Source organism: Ruditapes philippinarum, unplaced genomic scaffold (assembly GCF_026571515.1).
Source record: "Ruditapes philippinarum isolate M1 unplaced genomic scaffold, ASM2657151v2 ctg1002_1_1_1_1, whole genome shotgun sequence".
In the NCBI taxonomy this organism is placed as follows: Eukaryota; Metazoa; Mollusca; class Bivalvia; order Venerida; family Veneridae; genus Ruditapes; species Ruditapes philippinarum.
This window is the reverse complement of record NW_026863932.1, coordinates 50,919-65,221: the sequence shown is the minus strand read 5'-3', so window position 1 is coordinate 65,221 and position 14,303 is coordinate 50,919. Positions and strand designations below refer to the sequence as shown.

Below are 14,303 nucleotides of genomic sequence, written 5' to 3'. Positions count from 1 at the left end.
ACAAAGCGATGATATGCGCATATCCTCTTGGTATTGAAGGTTCCTATAAAGTTTTGTTGAAATCCAGCCAGTAGTTGCAGAGAAGTAGCGCAGAAACGATTTTTACTCTATATGCATACTGCATAACTAATCAAGGGCCACAACTCTGAGTTAAAGTGTCGGACCGGAACAAGCCGACGATATGCACATTCCCTCTTAATATTGAAGGTTCCAATAAAGTTTCCTTGAATTCCAGCCAGTAGTTGCAGAGAAATAGCGCGGAAACGATTTTTACTCTATATGCATACTACATAACTAATCAAGGGCCATAACTCTGAGTTAAAGGGCCTGACTGGAACAAGCCAACGATATGCGCATCTCCTTTTAATATTGATGATTCCCATAAAGTTTAGTTGAATTCCAGTAAGTAGTTGCAGAGAACTAGTCCGGAAACGAAATTCGGACGGACGGATGGACGGACCTACTCACAAAATGGTACTTATGTGACTTTTCCTTTGATCTTTTTAGCCATTTTTAGTCACACAAGGCTTAAAAAAAGACACACAAGTAAAAACGGAATGAATAGGATCAAAGAGAATTTACTGATACCCATTGTTCTCCAAGTCACACAAGTACCTCTGGGTTCGTACGGACGGACGGACAACGCCAAAACTATATCCCCCTCCCGATTCCAATGGCGGGGGATAAAAAAGTAACAAGTAAAAGTATTAAATTCCTTTAAGGTTCACCTATTCTTAAATTAAAATTTCTCTTTACAAAAACTAATTGTTTTTCACTATAGTTTTAATAAATTCAAGTTACAAATTGTTTTCTCCAATAAGTGGAACAAGAACTGTGAAAATTTCTGTAAAAATTCTTCTTTTAATATTCTTCTTTTAATTATGATAAACATTCACCATAATACTAAATAAGACATTGACTCTGACTCTCTGATATTTACCAGTTACCCTGACATTGACTTCTTTACATTGAACTTGACCTAGACCTTGAACTTGACCTAGACTAACTTATTCACTTATATTGATGTCAATATTTACAACAATTAAAAATATAAAATTTACTTTACAGAACAAAAACAACAATTCAAAGAACAGTATAAAGTTTCTAGAACAATTATGCGATATAAAATTCCTCATTTCTCACATTTCTAACAAAACATCTATTTTTTTATGTTCAAAATAACAGATTTAATAACCTGATTTTTACAAGTAAAAACCATCGACCCAATGCAACATGACAGTTCCGAAAAACAAAGTGAATATTATTCAAAAACAAAACAACAAAAATTTAATGTAAACAGAAAATTTCAAGCAAACATTTCATATTAAGTTTGCAAAAAAAAATGTTGGCCAACTGTTATTGCCCTTCTCGACTATCATTCAAGGAGACAGCTAATCTGACCAGTAATGAGATGGATGCAATCAATGTTTTCTGTTGTTGGTTTTGGTTGCACTAAAATACAGCACACAACATATGCTGACTTGCCAGCTTTACTGGTGGAAGAACATCTTAGGTGCCCAACTGTGCCTTATTTCGGAGTAGAGTAGAAATCACCAATATTCCATAAGCTAGTATACAAAGTAAACAGGTCTAAACTAGGGGTAAAAAAGGTTGTATTTAATAAGCTATTGTCATGAACAAAGAACACGCAAGTTGCATTAATAAGCCTAATAATTAGGCAATTCTTCACTTTCCAATGGCATAAAATTTAAAGTTAAACACACAATGGTATGACAAAGAGCAAAAACAAATCATACAAAAAATTTTTGTTTTCAAAAAGTATAAGCTGCACAAAATGACAAATGTTGACAGACTTTTTACAAGATGTTGATAGAATAAGTATCATCCATATAGCATAAGTTTTAAAATAGACTTGAACAGACCAGATCAGCCAGCACATTCTTACTGTCTGATCATGGTTACCACGGTTTTCCTTAAAACAAGTAATGGTTTTGATTAGATTGAACATTGGAAAAGTCCATTTAAGATATTTTACAAGGTAATAAAGGGTTACTGAGATTAATGTTCCAAAACACTTATATTGAGCTATCAATACTGAAAGAGTACTGCGAGTCTGATTGCACTGTTGTTGAGATTGCAGTATTCTGCTCTGGCATAGACAGACGGTCAAATCCCTGTTAAATGCCCCAGCACTGTGACATATCTTTGCTATTTTTGCAAAAAAAATCAAAACCTTTTACTCCCACAGAGCAGAATACAGATGGAACATAAACACTTTGACCCCAATTATCTGGCGTCCCTGCTCTAAGTGCCTGAAAGGGTGGATGGACCTTCATTCAGCATAGAATATACACACACAGCACTCAGCTATCTTCCCTTATGTACATGTTTCCCTATTATGGCATCAAAGATTTACATACTTAAACATTCTCTACAGCAGCATCAATAAAAACAAAGAACCACTGCTGATAAATCTCAAATAAACAATGACAATGCATTACATCAGCAGGATCCTTTATATTCCAAGGACAAATCGTAACAATAACCATAAAATATGCAGCAGTTAGTTGCAACCTTTAACTGAAATTTTACTTCATATTATCTTTATTACAGTAATCAAGACGGAAGGCCTTTTTTTTTATACATTTAGGTACCTTAAATAACTGCTACAACAAGTTCTTAAAGCTGCATGTGTCCAGACAAGCCAAAAGATTTTAAGAAAATCAACCTTGAGAAAATTGTATTAAGATTTGAAGAAAAGTAAAATATTCAAAATTTAAGAAATAATTTATATGTTGCATGCAATAAATAACTGTTATCACAGTATTTATCACCATATTTCTAGTGTGTATCTAATTCAGTATGGGCTATTTTTGCATATTTGGCCCTATTTTGGTAATTTTCCTAGATTATGATTAATTAAGTGCAGTTTGCAATGTGTAAATTACTTTATTAGTTCACTTGACAATATTTTACTACTTAAGAAATTTTCAAAATTTTCATGAAAATCAGCATGAATCTAAAATTTGTTTGTTTGCTTTTACAGCTCACCAACACAGTTTAGGTCATAAGGCGTCAAAACAGGAAAGATGTTTTTTGGCTATGTAACCTTCGGTGTTACAAACTTCAAAACAACATCTGGGGTCAAAATCACCACACCTGCTGGAGCTAAGAGATGCATAGACTCCAGTTATTCAAACCCATTTAGTCGCCTCAAGTTGGCTTCAATTATGATGTCTCAACTATTAAAGGCCCATTATGCCTTAGAAATGCTATATAATTTTTATTTCTCAAAAACTTTAAATTTTTGGTATCTTGTTACAGTTTCAAAAAAAAATTCGAATTTGCCATATACATGAATTATCTTGACTCATTTTGCTTTGTTGGCAGTTAAAGTATGATTACTGTGAATACATATGAGCCGCGCCATGACAAAACCAACGTAATGCGTTTGCGACCAGCATGGATCCAGACCAGCCTGTACATCCGCGCAGTCTGATCAGGATCCATGCTGTTCGCTATCAGTTTCTCTACCTGTTATAGGGTTTGTAAGCGTACAGCATGGATCCTGATCAGACTGCGCGGATGCGCAGGCTGGTCTGGATCCATGCTGGTCGCAAACCCACTATGTTGGTTTTGTCATGATGCAGCTCATATTCATTATGGAAGTCCAAATACTTAATTGTTTACGCTTTTGCTAAATTAACTACATATTACTGCACAATCAGCGCTACTTTCTACATCCGTGAAACAATTCTAACATACCCTAAATCAATTATTAAATCATTATTAAACATATCATTGACATTTCTAAGTAATGTTATAAATATGGATTTCTGAGGCATAATGTGCCTTTAATAGCAACCTGTCATTCACATGGGACTTTAAACTAAAGTGTCTGTCAATTATATACAATAAATTGAATAATAAATTTTATCTGGAACTGGGCTTATATCATAAAATTGCTGTGCTTGAAACTTGGGCTCTAAGGGCTTCAAATTGAAACTCATAGGTTGAGAGATAGACTTTAATAGGTTAACTAAAAGTGCACACACAGATATACATTGACAGAGAAAACAAGAAGGCCAAGATGGTCCTAGATCGCTCACCTGACCCATCAAACTCATCCAAGCAATTACTTAAACAAGCATGCTAACCAAGTTTAATGACAATTGAGTCAAAAATGTGACCACTAGAGAGTTAACAAGAGCTGTCAGTAGGACAGCAACGCTCGACTATTCTTTGTGCTTGATAGTAAAAGAGCCTTGATAATGTAAAATTTTCAGAGTTAATAACAAAAGGACAAAATTTTTCTTTAAATCCATGTTAAAGTTATAGGCCTTGGACAGAGTCCTATTATGTTCTCAAAGTATAAAATATCAACTTGTTTCAATAGAATATGAAAATATCTGAGGTGGAATGCAAACCTAAAAGTAAATTCTAAGTTGAAAAAGGGGTATAATTCTGTCAAAATGCTTGATACAGTTACCTCCTCCTGTCTACAGGTTGGGGTTATAATGGTGAACAAGTGTGCAAAGTTTCAAAGCCATATGTCAATGGACTTTGAAAATATTTGAGGTATTACAAAAACTTAAAACATAAATTCTAAGTCGAAAAAGGGGCATAATTCTGTCAAAATGCTGGATACAGTTACCTCCTCCTGTCTACAGGTTGGGGTTATAATGGTGAACAAGTGTGCAAAGTTTCAAAGCCATATGTCAATGGACTTTGAAAATATTTGAGGTATTACAAAAACTTAAAACATAAATTCTAAGTCGAAAAAGGGGCATAATTCTGTCAAAATGCTGGATACAGTTACCTCCTCCTGTCTACAGGTTGGGGTCATGATGGTGAACATGTGTGCAAAGTTTCAAAGCCATATGTCAATGGACTTTGAAAATATTTGAGATATTACAAAAACTTTAACATAAATTCTAAGTCAAAAAGGGGCATAATTCTGTCAATATTGTAGGCAGAGTTATCCAACTTGTCAATCTGATGTACCTTGTTACTATAAATAAGTATTGTAAGTTTCAATTGAATATCTCAAGCAATAGTTGAGATAATTGACTTTACAAAAAACTTTAACCAAAATTTCTAAGTTAAAAAGGGGCATAATAATGTCAATATTGTAGGTAGAGTTATCCAACTTGTCAATCTGATGTACCTAGTTACTATAAATAAGTATTGTAAGTTTCAATTGAATATCTCAAGCAATAATTGAGATATTTGACTTTACAAAAAACTTTAACCAACGCAGACGCCGACGCGGACGCGGACACCGACGCCGGGGCGACTACAATAGCTCTCATATTCTTCGAATAGTCGAGCTAACAAGGTTTTTCCATATATGGGCTGTGTGAACTAGTTTTTGACCCCAGGTGACCCATATTCAAACTTGACCTAGAAATTGTCAAAACAAACTTCCAGACCAATTTCCAGATATTTGGATCAAAACAGTAGCCACTACAGTGTTGACAAGATTTTTCTATTTCTAGCTCCTGTGACCAAGTTTTTCATGCGAAAAGACCCATGTTCGAACTCATCCAAGCAATTAACAAGACAAGCATTCTGACCAATTAACTAGACAAGCATTCTGACCAAGTTTGACGGCAATTGAGTCAAAAATGTGACCAACAGAGTGTTAAAAATGTTTTTCCATATATATATATAGGCAGTGTGACCTAGTTTATGACCCCAGGTGACCCATATAATATTCGAACTTGACCTAGAAATCATCAAAATGAAAATTTTAAGACCAATTTTCAGGATATTTGGATCAAAACAGTAGCCACTGAGCGTTCACAAGATTTTTCTATTTTTAGCTCCTGTGATCTAGTTTTTCATCCTAGATGACCCATGTCGAACTCATCGGAACAATTACCTAGACAAGCATCCTGACAAAGTTTGATGTTGATTGAGGCAAAAATGTGACCACTAGAGTGTTAACGAACAATTGTGGACGGACGACGAACGACAGATGATGCATAGATCTAAAATAATCTTAAAAGCTCACCCTGAGCTAGCTCAGGTGAGTACTCAATTGACCATACCTTGATGATCAATGCACATAACTGGCTTTCCTAAATTATAAATTTCTCCACAACTGACTACTAATCCCATATGATTTCAGAATCAATGGTGAGAGACAAATGACCATTAGACTATGTCAGAGATCAATTGTCACGGAGAAATCAAGCCTCGCCCTCAAGATATAAACCATTGAACCCTGTATTACTAAGTTAGGCAGACAATAGCAGGAAAAACAAGCAAATTTGTTTAGTTGATATCAACCCACTGAACCTCCCCCTAACTGATAGTATGACACATATTGCTTGATATATGCTTCATTCTTAAAAAAGTACCTCCGAAAATATGAAAGTGAAGTTGCTGTCTACATCAAGGACATTACAAAGCCCACAAATTTTAACAGTACACATGATGAAGCAAAATGTTCCAGTTAAATGGAATAATTTGTAAAAGACAAGTAACTTAGTTTTTCGCCGAACAAGTGCCTTTGTATAATATTTCATAGCAGATTGATCAATAAAACCTGTAATTATATTTATGTTCACTTATCAAGATTTTAGACAATCTAAACCACTTTATATAAATCATTATGTCCACCATTCCCTCCAATACAACAGGCTAAAGGCAAGGCAAAAAACATTTTTGTTCATTTTTCCTCATTTTGTATGCTTTCATTTTTTTTTTTATATAAACACTGTAGAACACGGAAATTTCTTGTCCTTGAGGGTAATGATTATGGCTATGGAAATAAAGCGAGAATTTGTCAAGGAATAACATGGCTTCTACATTAAGAATTGAGAGAAATATCTATTATCTAATCACTCTGTCTGAGCTGAAATTTGTCACAAAATCGCTGCAAGACATCCAATCTTTATGCAGCTTGAGATAGCGGAATTGTTCCAGCTCTACAGAATGGCAATATCTTTTCATTGATGTAAAGTATCTACAGCTTATCTTTTATACAGTGAAGTTAACATTTCAGTCTGATAATTTTTAAAGCATTTTATTACAGAAGATTCTGTAAACAACAACAATAAATGAGCCGCGTCATGACAAAACCAACATAATGGGTTTATGACCAGCACGGATCTAGAGGTGCCTGCGCATCCACGCAGTCTGATCAGGATCCATGCTGTTTGCTATCAGTTTCTTTACTTGTTATAGGGTCTGTAAGCGAACAGCACGGATCTGGATCAGACTGCTTGAATGCGCAGGCTGGTCTGAATCCATGCTGGTCCCAACACATTATGTTGGTTTTGTCTTGACGCGGCTCAAATTAAGAGACTCTTGATTGTGTTAGATGCTGAGAAACAAAAGCAACAAGCAACAGGAGTGTTGATTTCGTCAATTTATTTCAAAAGCATTCAAATGGCGCACACACTGTTTATTCATACAAATGCTATATTTGCAAAATTTGGGACTTTCAATGTATTGAACTTTTCTGCAGCCTTGAGGGCATATGTTAAAGCTGCATGCCTCCAGATGAACCAAAATATTTAAAACTAGAAATGTGTCATCATGCCACGGATGCCCCCGCATGCAGCCAAAATTTCAAATGTTATAATATTTAGTTCCAAATTTGTTTGCACAAATTATTTTTTTCATTCTAAGTTCAAAGCCCTTAAAACTTTTCAATGTTAACACAAACCATTTTTATACAATGTTCAAGGCACTGAAATTATTCAGTCTTAACCATTTTTATACAATGTTCAAGGCACTGAAATTATTCAGTCTTAACCTTTTAAAAATAGCATATTGCATATTTGTAGCCAACATATGGCTATATACATTTCCACAAAAGTATGAGTGCTGAAACTGAAAGTTCAAAATTTTTCCAACATTCAGGAAAGATAAGTTTGTCTAAAATCATTGAACCACGACCAAATTCAAACTTAAACTACTTATTCCTAAGATGTATCTATATTATTTTCAAAGTGAAAGGGACATAACTCTGCCAAAAAATCATCGAACCATGACCAAATTCCAACTTGACCTGCGCATTCCTTTGACATATCCATATGTCAATTTTGAGTTGAATATGTAACACTGTTGGGTTGATAATGAACAGAAACTGTAAATTTCATATCATTTTCAAAGTGAAAGGGGCATTACTCTGCCAAAAATCATTGAACCATGACCAGATTCGAACTTGGTCTGCGCATTCCAAAAACATATCCATATGTCAAATTTGAGTTGAATGTGTAATATTGTTGGGGAGATAATAAACGGAAACTGAAAATTTCATATTATTTTTAAAGTGAAAGGGGCATAACTCTGCCAAAAATCATCGAACCATGACCAAATTTGAAATTGACCTGCGCATTCCTTTGACGTATCGATATGTCAAATTTGAGTTGAATGTTTAATACTGTTGGGGAGATAATAAACAGAAACTGAAAATTTCATATTATTTTCAAAGTAAAAGGGGCATAACTCTGCTAAAAATCATCGAACCATGACCAAATTTGAACTTGGCCTGCGCATTCCTTTGACGTATCGATATGTCAAGTTTGAGCTAAATGTGTTGTACCATTAGGGAGATAATGAACGGAAACTGAAAATTTCATATCATTTTCAAAGTGAAAGGGGCATAACTCTGCCAAAAATCATTGAACCATGACCAAATTTGAACTTGACCTGCGCATTCCTTTGACATATCCATATGTCAAGTTTGAGTTGAATGTGTTGTACCATTAGGGAGTAAATGAATGGAAACTGAAAATTTCATATTATTTTCAAAGTAAAAGGGGCATAACTCTGCCAAAAATCATCGAACCATGACCAAATTTTGAAACTTGACCTGTATTTTCTCATGACATATCAATATGTCAAGTTTGAGTTGGAATGTGTTGTACCGTTGGGGAGATAATGAACGGAAACTGAAAATTTCATATTATTTTCAAAAGTAAAGGGGCATAACTCTGCCAAAAATCATCGAACCATGACCAATTTCGAACTTGACCTGTATTTTCTCATGACATATCCATATGTCAATTTTGAATTGAATGTTTTGAACCGTTTGGGAGATAATGAACGGAAACTAAAAATTTCATCTTATTTTCAATGTAAAAGGGGCATAACTCTGCCAAAAATCATCGAACCATGACCAATTTCGAACTTGACCTGTATTTTCTCATGACATATCCATATGTCAAATTTGAATTGAATGTTTTGAACCGTTTTGGGAGATAATGAACGGAAACTAAAAATTTCATCTTATTTTCAATGTAAAAGGGGCATAACTCTGCCAAAAATCATCGAACCATGACCAATTTCGAACTTGACCTGTATTTTCTCATGACATATCCATATGTCAAATTTGAGTTCAATATGTGCAAGGGTTATTAAGATAATGAACGGAAACTGATGATGACGGAAGGACGGAAGGACGGAATGACGGAATGACGGAATGACGGAACAGGGTAACACTATATGCCCCTGCCATTATATGGCGGGGGCATAATAATAATAAATCAAACTTGAGAAAAAAAGTATTGTGATTTTAAGAAAAGTAAATAAAAATCAAGATTTAAAAGTATAATTAATTTCCATGTTATGTGCAATTTATGACCAATTTTGCAGTATTTTTCATCATATTTCTATTGCATTACTAATGCAGTAAATTCAAGGGCTATTTTTGCATATTTTGACCTCTTTTGGGTAAATAACATGGGTTGTAAGGGCTACTTGCAATGTGAAAAGTATTTTCTTTGTCCATTTCACTATATTTTTCTTTTTAATAATTTTCAAAATTTTGCATGTATATTAGCATGCATCTGCAGACGTGCTGCCCTAAGGTCACATACATCAAATAGCAGAATGAAAACCATATTAAAGAATTTACTGAAAGTATTTGCCCACTGAAATTCACACTAAAGTTTTAAATGGGGCAATGTCCTAACATTCAATGTTGTTTGCTTTATCATTATCATCCTATGTATTTTCTGTGATTTAGTGTTGAAACTGTTATCACCAATATTCTCCTTGGTCATACAAAACAATAATATATCTGAACGCCACAATAAGTGTTTATTTCAAGTCTCAGGTTATTTTTTGTGTGAAATCCTTGGCATATAAAACTGTTTGACATTTAAATGATATTAAATACAGCCTACTGGTATAATATTTTATTATTGTTGAAATGAACCAATCTTATAAAAGGTGTGGGGTTCAACAAAAACGTGGAATAACTGCACACGTGTGAGAAAATCGGTGTTGTAATATGATTGTCTTCTATGTTATTGAAACCCTAAATGACCGGTTAAATAAACAACAATAAATTGTATTTTTACTTTTTACAGCAGACAGGCAGACAGCTTAAGTGCCAATAACACCAGATAATTTCTGACATAGCCAATTTTCATTAACTGAATTAACTGAACTATAGTTAAAACCACATTATCAAGTTACAAAGACTATGTCTGGCATTATATCCTCTCCAAATAACATATACATACACACACTACATATATAAACTTTGTAGCCAGATGTCTAGTAACTTTTCACATCTCAGAAAAATTTTGAAAACACACCCAGCTGTTATCATGTGCAGACCTGACGTGCAGCAGCTTTACATACTCAATGTAACATGTTTTGTCAACATGTGACTTGCTTATCCAAGCCGCTGTAACACTTTCTTACGCAAGCAACAACATAACTGCAATACTAACATAAAATGTTTAATTGTTTGTTTGTTTGTTTCATTTTACGCCTTTTCCCAACAGTATTTCAGTCTTATAGGCGGGTAGTTTCATAACCATCGTTCCTGGAGAGTTACACCAGTACTAGACTACCTTCCTCCGCGCTAAACTACCAAAGCATCTCCCGGGGATCAAACCCACGCCAGAGAGGTTACTGGATTAGAAGTCATCGACTCTAACCCCTCGACCACGGAGGCGATTATAAAATGTATAAAAAGTCACTAATAATATCAGAGGTGGCAAAATTGTCCGTATTGCCCATGTTGTTCTTAAGTTTGTGCCGACAAGTTTTCAAGAATTTATTTTATAAATATCATAATTATGGACAAGTTAAGGAATGCTTCAGACAAAAATGAACAAGTATGTCAAATCAGATTTTGCAAGCCCTGAATATAATGATGTATTAATGTTTTTCACTGCCTAAATCAAAGAAAATTTCATAAGCTGAGAAATTGCATTGTTTTTTACTATTCTGGAGTGTTACAAATTTTTGCTCTTGAATAAAAGTGTAAATATATACTTTAGCACTGATGACCTTGATCTAAGTAACCCCTAACTCAAACAAAGATGGAGGACCACAAAAGCTATGTTGTTGGGGGGTTTTTTTTGTTGTTTTGAAATATGGAACATGTTGGTGAAAAAGGAAATCTAACTTGCTGGAATAGCTTAATCATACAAGGTCCTATTTACAAATTGATAAAAGGGGAATAAATACCACAGTTATGTAACTTGTCAAATTTATGTACTTTGTATTGATGAGTAAATGCATGAACCACAGTCTGGTATGCATCAAATTTAAGTACATGTAATATCCAACTTGCCGGAATAGGTTAAACATACAAAGTCCTATTTTTAAAGTACCAAAAAGGGAAATAACTGGAAGGAAATAGTTTCCACAGTTATGTTACTTGCCAAAATCATGTTCTTTGTATTGGTAAGTATGAAGACATTGGTTCAGGTAGAACTTGAGATATAATCAACATGCTCCTTTATGATCCACCTAAGGACTGACCAAATTACAGATGGACAATTCAATTACTATATCCCTACAGTATTTTTTGGGACAAATGAACTTTGATATGTACACTCACCTGTTGATACTGGTTGGCTGACTGTAATGCTGACAAACTTAGGACTTGAATTCCCTGAGGTTCCTGAGCTGCTTGTTTCTGAGAAACAAAAGGAAAAATTAACATTGTCTATAAATAGAATATATACTAGATATTGTCACCTGTTGAAATTCTGGGAAAAAATTAACATTGTCTATGAATAGAATTTATACTAGATAATGTCACTGGTTGAAATTCTTAGAAAAAATAAATTAACATTGGCTATGAATAGAATATATACTAGATAATGTCACTGGTTGAAATTCTGAGAAAAAAATTAACATTGTCTATAAATAGAATATATACTAGATAATGTCACTGGTTGAAATTCTAAGAAAAAATAAATTAATATTGTCTATAAATAGAATTTTTTATATTCAGTCAGTAACACAAGATATATAATATTGTTAACAGTTGAATAGAGTTTACATTATGTCAGAAATGCCAGATATGTTGTTAATGGCAGTTGCAAAAAAAAATCTGAAAATATATTTTCACATAAGTTTATTCAAGCATTTTAATCTTCATCAGTGCTACCGTCAGGTTTACCAATAGCATCAAGTTTTAGTGAAATAGATATGTAAAAGCAATTTCGACTTATCAAGTAGTTTGTTGATCTTGCTTTACGTCTAGACATATCAACAGGATGCCAAAGTCGCAAAAGATTTGTTGTGGTGTTTGTTTGTTTTTTTTTGTTGTTTATTTTGGCTGGATTTTACATAACGCCATTAGTGTATAATTTATTTGAAAGATTCCAGTTTTGATTTTGGAAAAACCCCTTCAGTGCCCCATCTGTGACAGCTGAGAATTATTTTAGGCACAAGCATGTAGAACAACTGACCATCCACCCCTGCCCCACCCTCTTACATGTGCATGACCTAGCGAGATAGCTTCCTCACATAAAAGAATCCAAAGTGCCAGCCATATTTTAACCTGCAACAGGGCAAATAAAGTCAGCAACTTGTCCGCCATCAGGTCCACATAATAGAGTATACATAATAAAATTGAGCCGCGCCATAACAAAACCAACATAATGCGTTTGCGACCAGCATGGATCCAGACCAGCCTGCGAATCCGCAGACTAATCAGGATCCATGCTGTTCACTAACAGACCCTATAACAAGTAGAAAAACTGATAGCGAACAGCATGGATCCTGATCAGACTGCGCTGATGAGCCATGCTGGTCGCAAACGCACTATGTTGGTTTTGTCATGGCGAGGCTCATTAATGTAAGTGATCTCAACAATATACGGGAATTCTTTTACAAAGGTCTATAAATGGAGAAAATGTCAAGAGTCCAGGTTTTGAATGATGTTATTTTACCTCCGTATGAATTAATTTGTAAATTTATACGCCAAAACAAAGAAATAGTACCCCAAGAACATTAGTTTTCCTTTATCTATTTTTGAACTTTAATAAATATATAATATGCAAGAAAATGGGCAATTGCTGCACATGAATACCCGGTCTCTCAAGTAACTGTTTAGCAATTAGTCTGATACTGCCTCATTAAATGCCTTAAACAGTTTCCTTGAACTAAATTTTCCTGTCTCAACTGTCAGTCTGTGCAAGACTCTTATAATGAAATATAATTATGAGCCGCACCACAACAAAACCAACATAGTTCGTTTGCGACCAGCATGGATCCAGACCAGCCTGCGCATCCGCGCAGTCTGATCAGGATCCATGCTGTTCGCTTACCAACCCTATTACAAGTGGAGAAACTGATAGCGAACAGCATGGCTCCTGATCAAACTGCGCGGATGCGCAGGCTGGTCTGGATCCATGCTGATCGCATACACATTATGTTGATTTTTGTCATGGTGGGGCTAATATGTAATATTTATAGGTGTTTACATACCTGTCTCAGAGATGCTAAGGCAGCATTTCTCAAAGCTTCTAGGTCTTCCTGGAATAAAAAACAACAACATTTTATCATTAATCGAGTATGAAAATATTAATCATGGTCTAAAATAAAATACTGTTTGTTTGTTTACACACAGACTTTAATTGTCAATTAAAGTCTGTCGTTTACAGTTTCAGATACGGTCAAAATTTTTCATTTGGATAAAAAATTGATTTTATCTTAATATGATGCAAGATCATAGGAAAAAATGAGTCCTTCAAAAGAAACCCTTAGAAATGCAATATTTGACACATTTAACACTATTACTGTATAAGTGTTTTTTTCTGCGGGCTCCAAATTCTGCGGTTTTTCCAAATTTTGGCATGTTTTTATTTCTGCGCATTTTATTTCTGCGGCACATTCTTTGGACAAAACGTGATTTAAATTCTGCGACTCATCTTATCAAAGTCTAAGTCACATTACCCTATCTATTTTATTTGCATGTATACATTTGCATTTGATTATCGTCTTCATCGCAAAACTGTATAGTAATTACAAACAATTATATTGTTTGCTTGCAAACAAATATAATGCACAACAATAGTGACATGTGGAAAATATACCCCGCTTAGTATAATTTGATAAAATTGATAGAA

At 34.4% G+C, this 14,303-nt stretch overlaps 1 protein-coding gene across 1 annotated transcript in view; it reads right to left on the bottom strand.

Moving 5' to 3' along the window:
- LOC132723868 (uncharacterized protein DDB_G0283697-like) overlaps positions 1–14,303 on the bottom strand; it is a 54,317-nt gene that overhangs the window by 27,222 nt on the left and 12,792 nt on the right. The window contains exons 2-3 of the mRNA XM_060708672.1: positions 13,663–13,710; positions 11,783–11,860 (exon numbers count right to left, since the gene is read on the bottom strand). Of these exons, the coding sequence (XP_060564655.1) occupies positions 11,783–11,860; positions 13,663–13,710 (126 nt within the window). The remainder of the gene's footprint in view (positions 1–11,782; positions 11,861–13,662; positions 13,711–14,303) is intronic.